This window comes from Euprymna scolopes, chromosome 11 (assembly GCF_053919585.1).
Source record: "Euprymna scolopes isolate OS-2025 chromosome 11, ASM5391958v1, whole genome shotgun sequence".
Taxonomy (NCBI): domain Eukaryota; kingdom Metazoa; phylum Mollusca; class Cephalopoda; order Sepiida; family Sepiolidae; genus Euprymna; species Euprymna scolopes.
This window is the reverse complement of record NC_136492.1, coordinates 101,313,234-101,326,469: the sequence shown is the minus strand read 5'-3', so window position 1 is coordinate 101,326,469 and position 13,236 is coordinate 101,313,234. Positions and strand designations below refer to the sequence as shown.

General features: G+C 33.2%; 1 protein-coding gene across 3 annotated transcripts in view; it reads right to left on the bottom strand.

The window, feature by feature from the left end:
* The window catches only part of LOC145288011 (B-cell lymphoma 3 protein-like), a 66,688-nt gene that overhangs the window by 20,113 nt on the left and 33,339 nt on the right, over positions 1-13,236 (bottom strand). The window contains exon 1 of one of the 3 annotated variants that reach the window (XM_080136014.1): positions 12,474-13,236. This exon is cut by the window's right edge and continues 496 nt beyond it. The exons of the other annotated variants lie outside the window; for them this stretch is intronic. Coding sequence (XP_079992140.1) covers positions 12,474-13,031 — 558 coding nt within the window. The 5' untranslated portion in view covers positions 13,032-13,236. The remainder of the gene's footprint in view (positions 1-12,473) is intronic. 3 annotated transcript variants of the gene reach the window in all.

Here is a 13,236-nt window from a genome sequence, read left to right as displayed (position 1 = left end):
ACAGCATCTAATTCAGCCATATTAATATGATCATAATAATTTTTTTCCTCAACCATGCTGCATCTACTGCCACCAAACCACCAATCTCCACGACCACACCTGTTGCAATATTGCTTGCATGAAACCACACCACTCTTATTTCTGTTTCAAGTATGTGCCAAGCTTCAGTGAAAGGGTCAGTTTTTCTACAGCATCTAGAATCTTCTATATTACTTTGACAGTCTTGCTATCAACTCTGCCCTTCCAGTCTACTCCACTTGCTCTTCTTTTAGCATAACTGTAAGCAAGTTGCAGCCATCCAACAACTGGATAGTGTCCCACCAATTTTACACAGATAAAAAATAACTCCTGTCTGCTACTTTCTCCTCCTATCTCTGGGATCTCGTTGCCTCGTCTGAAAATTAGCTCTCCCATTCTTCTTTTCATCAGCTTAAAGCCCAATGCTGCTCCTCTGTCCAGAGATTCTGGTGATTTTGCTATCAGCCCAAATCTTTTTCGAATGTTCCACAACTTCTTTTGTTGATGTCTTCATTACATCCACTATTATATTGTGCAAGCCTGTTCTAGTCTCACACGAAACACTCATTCACATCTCAAGCCACTTTTCTTGTCATACACATATGCGCACACAAACATATGTGTGCACGTACACACACGTACATATATTCACGTTCACATACATACACTCACATTCATGTGCATACACGCACTAACGTACATACATGTACGTATACATACGCGCACATGTACGCACACATGGGCAACGTTACTTCCCCTTAAAGGAAATCCACACATGCGCAAAGAACGCCCGGAAACAACTACAAAAGCAAGAGACCTGAGCTTCACGTCCCTTGCTACTATGTGTGGGGCAAGAGCCAACAGACAGTATGTACACCTTATACACTTTCTCTCTCCATGGCCTGAATTAACTTTTTCACTCTCTCTCTCTACAACAATAGACTTTCCCTCTCACCAGTTAACAGCGAGAGACGCACGCCAAACTAAACATGTGCTGTACCTTTTCTTTCATTTGTTTCTTCATGAAATAAATTCTAGTTCGTTTATTTCAATAAACGCATTGTTCGTTTCTTTCTCAATTCAATTTTCCTATTTTGTACGACTGGGGGATATATATAATATATCCACCAGTCCACAACAATATCATCAATATATGAATTGGTGGTATCTTTTATTTTCTTTCTTTTTTCAACACCGTTTTTAAAGCAGCTGCCAAAATCATCAACACAACATTCAGTCTGAATCCAAGTCGTGTTAAGTAATAAGTTTTTCCTAATAACAGGCCTGCTGATACTGCCATAGTTCGTTCACTACATACAGTTGCAAGTAAGCAGACCTTATGTTTACAATCGCAGTTCCTCCCATCAACTGTCTTCATTTTCTCATCCTGTCTATTATATTGCCTTCTGTATGACTCGCCACAAAACGGTTCAATTCATGGAAATCTAACTCTGGCCTGACTTTCCCTTTTGTAACCTAGAATAATGACATCAATGGTAACACACCTTTTCCTTCTCCATTCCATGGTAAAAAAATACCTTCTGCTATCCACCTTTCCACCTCTTTCTCAAGCTTTGAGGTTTTTTCACTTTCCAGTGAATTCTTATATTATGTCATTCTATTCTGTAACATTGGAAGCTATCCCTTCCATTTCCATTTTACTGTCCGTTTCTCTCCTTCGAAATTTGGCTCAAAATCTTTATCTTCAACTTTACAAACATCCGGCTGATGGGCAGCTACAACACAGTGTACATCTCCAAACTTTACCTCAGCTTTCTTTATAGTTCCACCTCCAATTTCATTGATTACATCCATTCCAATTATGGTGTCAATCCCATCAATGATGTGACTCATTAATATCGCTCCCACCTTTACTTGTGTTCTGTGTACTTTGATTTCCACTTGTTAGGCTCCTTTACATTTTAGGTCCCTTCCATCAACTGCTTTCACAGTTCCAACCCTAACCTTAACCCTACTGCATCCACTCATGAGTTTAGAATTGATTAAAGTAATAGTGCACTAAGTATCGACAAATGCAATCATTACTATATTGTTTACCGCCACTTCTATTGTTGAAAGAGGCCAGTACTGCACATTTCTGTTGCTGGGGTAGCTACTGGTGCAGAAGCCCCTCCCCCACCTCCCTTGCCCGTTTCCCTGACTCTGAGGACAGTATCTTGCAATGTGGCCAAACTTTCCACAATTGTAGCACCTTTACTCTAGGTATCCCTTTACAATCTTTTATAAAATGGGGTCCTTGAAACCAGAAACACTAAATGCTTGTTGATTTCTTATTTCTCTGTGTATTGCTTTGTGCACTCCCTGCCACTGCTCCAGTCTCTCAAATTCTTTTGCTGATTAAAAACCATGCAGTTGGTATTAGTTTGCTAACATCCAGTCTCTCTAAGTGAAATAACTGTTGTAGTGGTACAGACACATCTCTGGGAATCCCACAATGAAAGCAAGTTTGGCGTCCTGTTAGTCCAATCAATTTTTTGATTGCTCATCTTAAGGTAGAAAGCCAGCGCATCTCCATGGAGAAAAAGAAGAACAAAACATGCAAGGTCTTGCACTTTTGTAGTATTTAGATATCAATTATACCTTTTAATCCATACGATATCATCTCCACTAAAAGGCAGTATTACATCCTTTACCATCTCAGTAGTCTTGCTTCTACAATTTCTTCATGCCTAAATAGCTTGAGACTAAAACAATTAAGTCTTAACTGTTCTTGTTAAGTGTTCGGCCATTATGTTGAACAAAGATGGCAGTAGTAAATCAAATGGACGAAGAATCAATGCAATCAAGATCTCGAGTGTTGAGTAATTCTTAATAACAAAGATGACATTGAATAATCAATGTAGTCCGGGTCAGTTGTTTCAAGACGGAGACTGACAGTGAACTGACTTGTATCAAAAATTCGATATTTTTATAATGATATACTCAAATTTCCAAATCCAAAAATCTCTGAAAAATCAGGTTTTTATTTCAAACCAGAAGTATTTCATCTACATATTAGGTGATAATATCGCAAGCATATAAAGAGAAAAGACGGCCATTTTATTTTATTTTTTCTTCATTCTTTTTGACTGCATGGGACTCTACAGGCTGCACAAAAACAGTTTTGTACTAATTTTTAAGGTGTTTAATCACATAAGAATAACTTATCTTGCCTTTGTTAGCATTTCAGACTACAGTAAAATAAATTTACAAACGCAGTTTTTTCTTCTTTTGCTGTTTTGTTTTCTCTTCAGAGCTAATACAAGTGTGTATGACATATTGCCTTGGCCATGTGGGGTAAAAAGCAAGTAGCACATAAATGATGAAAGACACACACGAACTACTAAACATAACAACAGCATATACAGATCTCCATATATAATATTTTGATTGAAGATATTCCCCTCCGAACCAAAGTACAGTAGGTTTGCAACAGCAGATGCCACATAAAAATTCATTATGTCTAGACTATTAGCCACTATCTTATGTAATTTTAGAACGACATTTTAGACACATTTAGTTGTTATAATAACATCCTACATTGCATCCTAGGAGCAACACCATCACAATCGTAACCATATTTAGATGAAGTAGTTCCTATTTTTCCCTCTAAATATCAAGTCCTCCTACCGCTTCCGCTCATTACCGGGAGAAATACTGCACTTTGGACAGATATGCGGTTTCAATCTTCGTAACTGAATCATAAACTCATAGACATAACATAATCTTTCCCTTTTCCAATTCAAAACTAATAAAGTCTCCCTAGAATAATTCCAAAACAATTTACGAAAAGGAAACAAGTTCACAAAACAATTTAATTAAATAACTAATGATAAAACAATGAAAGAATGTTACTCTGTGTGCGTGTGTGTGTGTGTGTGTTTGTGTGTGTTTGTGTGTGCACATTTGTGTGCATGAGTTTGCGTGTGTGTATGCATATGTGCACATTTCGGTACACTTGACTAAAATTCTTTTTTACGCTAAATAAATATATTTGGATTTACAAAACTATAGCCGAGTCCCCAAAATTGCCGAAGCAATATACAAAAAGGAAACAAGTTACTAATAATAAAACAATGAAACAATGAAATGATGTAAATGAAAAAATAAATAAATAATAACACAAATACTTTAGCCGAGTCCCAGAAATTACCGATACATTCTATAATGCTTGACTCTAATCTTTAATCATAACCAGAAATTGACAGTTTAAATACTTCCTAATCTTCTTACGTGTGATTTTGAAGCCTTTAAACTGTCAATTTCTTTCTTTCCGATAATTGTCAAAGACTGTTATCAGAGAGAGAGAGAGAGAGAGAGAGAGAGAGAGAGAGAGAGAGAGAGAGAGAGAGAGTGTGTGTGTGCGTGTGTGTGTGTAGACTGAGCCACAATAAAGCGTGACCGGGTACAGCTGTGCTTTAATATTAGAGACTTACGTCTTATTTACGTTTCTATTAATTTAAATGAAGAAAAATTGAACTTTTCCTGGATCTGTATGGTATTATGGAATTGTCTTTTCTCTCTCTCTCTCTCTCTCTCTCTCTCTCTCTCTCTCTCTCTCTCTCTCTCTTATTCACCCCAAACAAGGCTTTTTGCCACTTGGACATAAAGGGCTACTATTTGGGACCATTTGTACACAAACACTGTGTAGGGAGTTAAGCAGTGAGATGTCTGTTTGTTCACATTACATTTAAATTTCTGCATGTCAGTATTATCATCGAAGCAGAGGATCGGGTGGGAATTCTAAAGTCTAGCAATCCGAGGGAAGAAACTACTAGAGCAGAAGTAGGTACGGGCAATAATAGCGAAAAAAAAAAATTAAAAAATAGGGGACATAGTTTTGAAAGCCGGTTTATCATAATTTTTTGTAAGTTTCCGACTACTTTTTGGTTGTGTTTGAAAGATTAAAGACTAAAGATAATTTCCAAAAGAAAAAATATTTGTACACGTGAAAAAAAAAAAGTTATAATGAAAAATATTTTCGCGGCAACATTCGGAAGTTGACAAATTCAGCTACATTTTGAAGTTAAATAAATTCATTGTAAAAATCCTTTTTAGTTTTCTGAGTCTATTTCAAAGATAATTAGTAAAATCCTAAGATATTGAATGAAATAATAAAAAAAAAACCCACCTCGTTTGTAAAAAAAAAAAAAAAGGTTAATTATCCCCCACAAGCACAAACCAAAACAAAACAAAGTCGTCTAAGTATGGATGCTATGGAAGCTCAAAATGTCAGAAAGTCAAAAAGCTGTCTGAAAATGACGTCAGATAGCTGATGAGAGGTAGGAAGTGCTGGCTCTCTTTTTTTTTTCTTCAGCCGTGCATATGTACATTTTTATCGTGAACGCTTCTATAATTTTTACCATTTTTTAATTCAATTATTTTTCTGTGTTCCTGCTTTTCAATTTAAAAAAAAATTATTTTTGAATATTATATAAAAATTATGTTATGCTGAAAGTGACACGTCCATTCAAGCAAGGAAAATATTAAAATCTTATATATAAAAATTACACGAAACGTGTAATCTAAAAAAAAAAATAGAAATATTTTTTTTTATTATAATTTTTTTGTGTGAAAATATTAAATAAATAATGCTTAATTCAATGATAATATCGGTAGTTCGAGAAATTAATTTTTCTTATATCGTTAATACAGACTTTAGGGGCTTTTTTTATAATGTTCCTAAAAAAATTTTTTTTCTTTTTTATTTATTTTTTTCTTTTTTATTTTATTATTATTGTATTTATGATACTTTATTTTCATAAAAAAAGTAAAATTAAATTCATTCATTTTTTTTTTTACTACTGAAACCCATAACCTTAGTAAATGTGTTTTTTGTTTTTAAAAAAATAATACATTTCCACTAAGATCAAAATAAAAAATAATGGGTTCATTATATTCCGTGATCATTATTTGATAAATACTGAAAATTTCATTAAAATTAGTTAATTTCCCGATTTTTGGTGATTTTTCAAGTAAAGTGAGGGGGGGGGGGTGAAAATGTTTATACATTTTGAGCATCGGCTATTCATCTTGCATGTACCTAGTAGAAGGCTTTCCAATACCTAGGAACTGCTACGGTAGAGGGGTGGGATTTTGCTACTTGTCGAGTTAACTGGAGGTATTTACATTGAGACAGTGTAAGTGCTGCGAGTTCGTCGGAGCACATTCCATTAAAATACTTGTAAAACAGACATATGGATGCAGAATTGCGGTGATGGAACAAGGGTTGGAGCTTAGTTGATAGTGCGGGACCTATTAGATTGAAGACTCTTTTTTAGACCCTGTCTAAGAGAGAGAGACTAGTGGCAGTGAACCAGTCCAGATGTGGCAACAATATTCCATGCATGGGCGAATGGTGGCTTTGTAGATGTACAAGGTACTCTCAGGTGTAAATTATTTAGTGGCTTTCAACCCTATATATTTATTGACCAATGGGGTAAGTGAAAACACACAAACTACGTCCCAAAAACACATCATGTAAAGGAGACCACATTTTTTGTTCATTAAAATTAAATTCCAGGCAAGATAAAACAAATTGCAAAAGAAAAAAAAAAACAAAAAAAAAACAAAAAAAACAAACAAACAAACAAAAAAAAACGGTTACATAATACATTGATACGCCAACCAATTCTTTGCGCCAAAACAAAATTCACTTCTGTGATCTGATCATAAATTATCCAAGAATTCCAACATTCCCAGACACACAAGGCAGAAAGAAATAGTGAGAAAGTGAAGAAACCAGACAATGAAGGCACGAATACACTTTTGCTTCTCGGTTTTGGGGAAGGGAGAGCGGAAACTAACAAAAAGCAAGCATATACACACAAGTTCATACACATTGTTTCACACTTTGTACAATGCCTACTGAACTTACAAGCATTATCACACGCATACACACGCTGACAGAAAAGAAACACACACAGAGCAAATATTAAGTTACACATAATTTTCAGCATTTCATTTCTGTAAGAAATCGTCAGACTATCTATGTAACTTAATTGCCATATATTTTAACAACTTACTACCTAGCTCTATTCACGTATTAAGCACTGGTGAAATAAATAATCCAAATCAATACATAATATATATATATATATATATATATATATATATATATATATATATATATATATATATATATATATATATTAGTGATGGGACGATTCCAGTATTTTTCCCCGATTCCGATGATACAATTACCGATTCCGTACTAAATTCCCGATTCCAATACAATTACCGATTCCGATTCTTTAGAAATCTCTAAATATTTAACTATAAAATTGTTATTTTGTCCTGATTACCGCAAAAACACATCTTAAATGGGCCTATATTTTCTCAAACATAAAAACACATTTGTGAGGAGGTGATCTACAGATTTTAGTCTTACTGGAAGTTTAAATCAATAAATATTTATTATTTTCTTCTACTACAAGCAGTGGAAGATGTTTCTTAGACCAAAATCAAATAAAAAAAAAAAAGATAATATAAGAAATCGGTTTTGGCATCAAAAAATAGGCTAAAATTTTTCCGATTCTGATACCAATTCCGATACCCCAAAAAGATACGATTTTTTCCAATTCCCGATTCTGATTAATCGCCCCAACACTAATATATATATATATATATATATATATATATATATATACATATATATATATATATATATATATATATGTAGAGAGAGAGAGAGAGAGAGAGATATTGATGGTTGCAACGTCTTGTCAGACGACTGCCACTCCCTCAGACACTTAAAGTCTATGAGCCCAAAAATGACTTCCATCGCCACAGGACTTATATATACAGATGATGTTACAGAGTCTTAGCTTTGTACGACAGCTAAGTCTCTCTCTCTCGGTTCAAAATATTGAGATCCAGCAACAAGCAAGAGCAAGATAGCCAGCAATAAGTTAAACTGCAGACCAGTTTAATGTAGGTACTGGTCTCCCGCTTTATGGTTTTTTAAATCAGAGATTTGCTTATTTGCTTCTCCTAAAAAGGTTGCCTTCACCCCGGCTTAAGGGAGCCCTCTCCACCCCAACACACACATGCAAACACAAAGAGGACATGCAAACAGACACGGTGCTAGTTTGGAAAGTCTTGTTCTTAATCCTTCAGGGAGACTAGCCACCCTCCTCACCAAACAAGTCTGGTGGGGGAACCAGTTTAGTCGCCGGTGACCCAACCATGAGGTAGTACTGGGTTACATGGTACCAGTAGCATATGACATGACCTGACATTAGATAGATAGATAGATAGATAGATAGATAGATAGATACATACATACATACATACATACATACATACAAGAAATAATGAAATCAAAGTGAATGAGGTGTTTACCTGATATAAGCAAAGGTAAACTTCAGTCTAATATAAATACCAAGTATTTATACATTGATATTTTAATCTCAACCAAATAAAAAAGCTCAATACAAACACAATAGAGAGTAGAGTTTATTATAAGAAAAAAGAAATTAAAACTGTAGGTTAAAATTTACAATTTAAAATTTATTGTTCGACTGAATACTACAAAAAACAATTTTCAAAGTCCTTATTCCGCGAAGTTTCAAAGAATGCTATTCTTGCTATTCTTCTCATCAGAGGACAGAAAGAAATCAGCAAATTATATTTGTAACAAAGCTAGAATTTGCTGGTTAAGGCATTAAATGAAATAAAGATTTTGAAAATTGTTTTTTGGAGTATTCAGTTGAAAAACAAATTTAATTGTAAATTTTAACTTACAGTTTTAATTTTTTCTCTTATATATAGTTTTTCTCTTTTTCTCTTATATATAGATGTAATATATATATATATATATATATATATATTACATCTACAAAAAGTCGATACACTTTTTAATAGCAGGCACTGGATCAGTGGTAAAGATTCAGACTCTGGGGTCCTATTTTTAAATTTTGCTAGGTTCAGACACTCTGATATTACGGCAAAACACTTATTCGTGGATAATATTTATATAGATATATATATATATATATATATGTTAGGGGCCTGGCCAGGCCACTGGGGAGACAAAGCAGCAAAACTGAGGCTGGCCTGCAGGACACTATATATACAAATGTAGGAAAATTTGGGCATATTTTATTGGTTTGAAAATATAGGTTATTTTCTACCGACTGTCATAAAATTTTAACCGTAGAATAGTATTATAATCTTCAAAAAGCCTGCTAATTTTCATGTAGTTTCGTCCGATAGTACCAAAGATATTCAATTTGGCTACCAGCATATATATATATATATATATATATATATATATATATATATATATATATATATATATATATATATATATATATATATATACTAGCAAAAGTACCTGTCGTTGACTAGGTTCAAAAACAGCCTACGGAAAATGGACTCTGATTTATGAAAGTATGATAGGTTATGAAAAGGAAGAGTTGTAAAGAGATAGCTTCGAATTTGGGGGTATCAAAACCAAAGCAAAATATGATGAAAGTAAAAATAAAATAGATAAACCCCATAATTTATTATACCATACCTGTTCACACTGAAACACTTATCACAATTCTGTGGATCTATATTAAAAAATCTTATTAAACTTTGTGACATATTCTATCGAGGTCAGGCGTAAACGAACACCCCATAATTTTATTATACCATTTTTCTTCAAACTGAAACATAATTATCAAAGTATACTTACGCAGACAGATATGAAAAGTCTTTATTAATGTTTGTGCCTATTTCCATTCTATGGAAGCCAGGCGCGAACACAGACCCCACAATTTTATTATACCATCCCTATTTAAGTAAAAACATACTCATCAAAGTATTCTTATGTACATCTATATCAAAAACACTTGTGAACGTTTTTTTTTTTTAATTTTTAAATTTTTTATTTCCATACTTTGTGAACCAGGCGCGAACGCAGACGCCACACTTTTAATGAACCACCGTTCTGCCAGATCAAACATACCCATTCCTGTGTCTCGATACATATTCTATCATTATATGCAATCAATTTTTTTAAATAGTATACCATATAAGAGCCTATTCATGAGCAGACACACACACACACACACACACACACACACACACACATTCAGCTTTATATATATATATATATAGAGAGAGAGAGAGAGATAGATAGATAGATAGATAGATAGATAGATAGATAGATATACCACCTTTTTTTGACAATTTTATAAGTTCCAAATCTCAGCGACTATTGATCAGGTTTTAACAAATGAAGGCTCGTTGGAATGGTAATAACCTGAATTATGTAGTGAGCTATGTGATATTTGCTCTTAAGGTCGCACATTAAGGGAATCATACATCATCCAGAGACTATTTTTTGGCACATTTTTACAGCTATAAAATGTTTCAATCATAGTCATTTGTTTTCCTACTTTTGCATATGAATTACAAAATATCTGATATTTCTCCAAAACCTTAATACAGAGGAAACTTGCTGCTATGGTTTCAAATGATCTGGAATAACAGCAAAGAGAGACTTGATTCCAAATATTCTCATATGTTATATCTCCCCTCTTTGGTTTTCATACACAAAGTAAATTTCAGAGAGTATAAGGATTATTTGATTCTGGAGATATTCATAATCTATTTCCAAAAGAGGGGAGATATAACATATGAGAAATATTTGGAATCAAGTCTCCTCTTTCAGATTATTTGAAACTATAGCAGCAAGTTTTAGTTTCCCTAGAGGTTTTGGGGAAATATCAGATATTTTGTAATTCATATGCAAAAGTAGGAAAACGAATGACTATGATTGAAACATTTTATGGCTGTAAAAATGTGCCAAAAAATAGTCTCTGAATGATGGATGATCCCCTTAATGTGCGACCTTCAGGGCAAATAGCCCACTACACAATTCAGGTTATATATATATATATATATATATATATATATATATATATATATATATATATATATATATATATATATATTAGGCTGGGGGAAAAATATCGTTATATATATATATATATATATATATATATATATATATATATATATATATATATATATATATATATATATATGTAATAAAATTATCTTGCTCTTTTCTTATTACTGTTTTTAAAAATAATAAATAAATAAATAATATGTCCAAATAAAAGTGGGCGACTTTCTAAGAAAATCACCGGTACTCCGAGGCGGAGACATAAACATTACTATCGTTTAAAAAATCAAAACAAAAACCACTTATATATATATTGCGTGTTCTTTCTTTCGATATATATATATATATATATATATATATATATATATATATATATATATATATATATATATATATATATATATATATATATATATAATTATATATATATAAATACTCGGGGTTTTTTTATTCAAAAGTAATGGACTAATGAATTCAACGAGGTTGTTAGATAGTGCTCAATAAAAAGAGCTGATAATACTTGTTTATTGTTATATAAACATGCTCACATCCTGCTGCTACAAATAGCCACTTGTTTCAATCAAACAACAGATATCATCAGGCAGCGACTTACTTGACTATTCAAAAGTTCAATAAGAAAAGAGCAAGATAATTTTATTATATATATATATATATATATAATTTGAAAATGTAATTCTTAATCGATATTCCATATTAACTCGAAAATGATTTCAAAATTAAGAGTAAAAGTTTTTTTAGAAAATATCAAAATATATAAATGCATAGACTAAATATATATCCTTTGAATAAAATAAAAAAAAGTCACTTCACATAAAGTAAATCTATTTGCTGCCGTTCAGATTAAGTTAATTAATAAATTTCAGTATCTCGAATTTAGAAGTATCTGAAATGTAATGAAACAATGCGACATTAAGAAAACTAGTTTCGATTTTAAGATTTATATACGGCAAATTAAGGTACGACAAGGTACGGCAGATTGCTCCTGCTGCTTCTCTATTCGTGTGAGATTTAGGCACGTCATTCGTGCAACCTTGGATTCTTATGTTAAGAGTAACAAACAGCCGATTTTAATTTAGATGAACTGGCATGCTGTTTAATTTGTTTTTTAATCTTCTCCTAAATCTGGAAAAAAAACTGTTTATTTTTTACAAAAAATTTTAGCAAAAAAATACGGTGCTTATGCATTGTTGCCTTGCTATTTTTAAAAGTTGTATTTTCAAGTTAAATTCGAGTTTTATGAGATCTTTTTTGTTTTTTAATTAAATTGTTAGGTAAAAGTACAGAATAGTTACAGAGCTCCCTCCCCATGTTAAGAATAGCTTTCTAAATAATAACGTTGTTATTTTAGCACGGTAACAAGTGCATAAGTACCAAACAAATCAAAATTAACAGCAGGAACCATTTACCTGCGTTAATTTGTCGTGCCTAAATATCACACCAATACAGAATCAGCAGGCGTCATTTGTCGTGCCTTAATTTGTCGTACATAAATACTAAAAATGCTAGCAGTTTTGAAGTTTTAAATTGTACATACGTGCAACGCTGTTTTTTCTGTCTTGTTTTCTATGAGGTTGACATCGGCCCCTGCTTCAAGCAAACAATTGACAATCAGAGAACGCGGTAACTCCGATGTTGGGAGGGTGCATGCAACCATTAAAGGCGTAATTCCGTTAAGATTCCCCTTGTTTATGTCGACCCCCTCGACCTGTATAAGCATTTGGATGGTCTCAATGCATGACATTTGGACAGCACAATGTAGTGGAGTATTGCCCTTCTGGTCACTTATCATCGCCAGACCAGCTTCCGTGTCGAGCAGGTACTTAGTTATGTGAACATACCCCGACGTAATGCTATACATCAAAGAAGTATGTCCCCAGCGGTCCGGTGCTTCGAGTGACACGCCGTATTCAACAAGAATCTTTAAACATTCCAGGTTTCCTTTCTGACAAGCAATGTGGACCATTGATTTAGACGGGATGTTGTTCATATCAAAGCAATAAGTGTCCGGTTCTGCGCCGACCCTCAGCAGTTCCCTCAATGCTGCAGGGTCATCGTCTTCGATAGCCAAAAACATAGCCAGATCTTGATCCATTTTGTTTAAAGCATGAACTATAACAAGAATTGGCAAACAAAGTTTCAAAGAAAGAAAAAGGAAATGTTCTGTCTTTATAGTTTTTTTTTCTTCTTTAACAAGTGGTTGCAAATTATCCTGAAAAGTAGTTAGCTATGTTCGGTAACTTAAAGACGAAGGAAGGGAAGGTTTACACGGAGAAGATAAGTTTTTGAAAGAAACACCA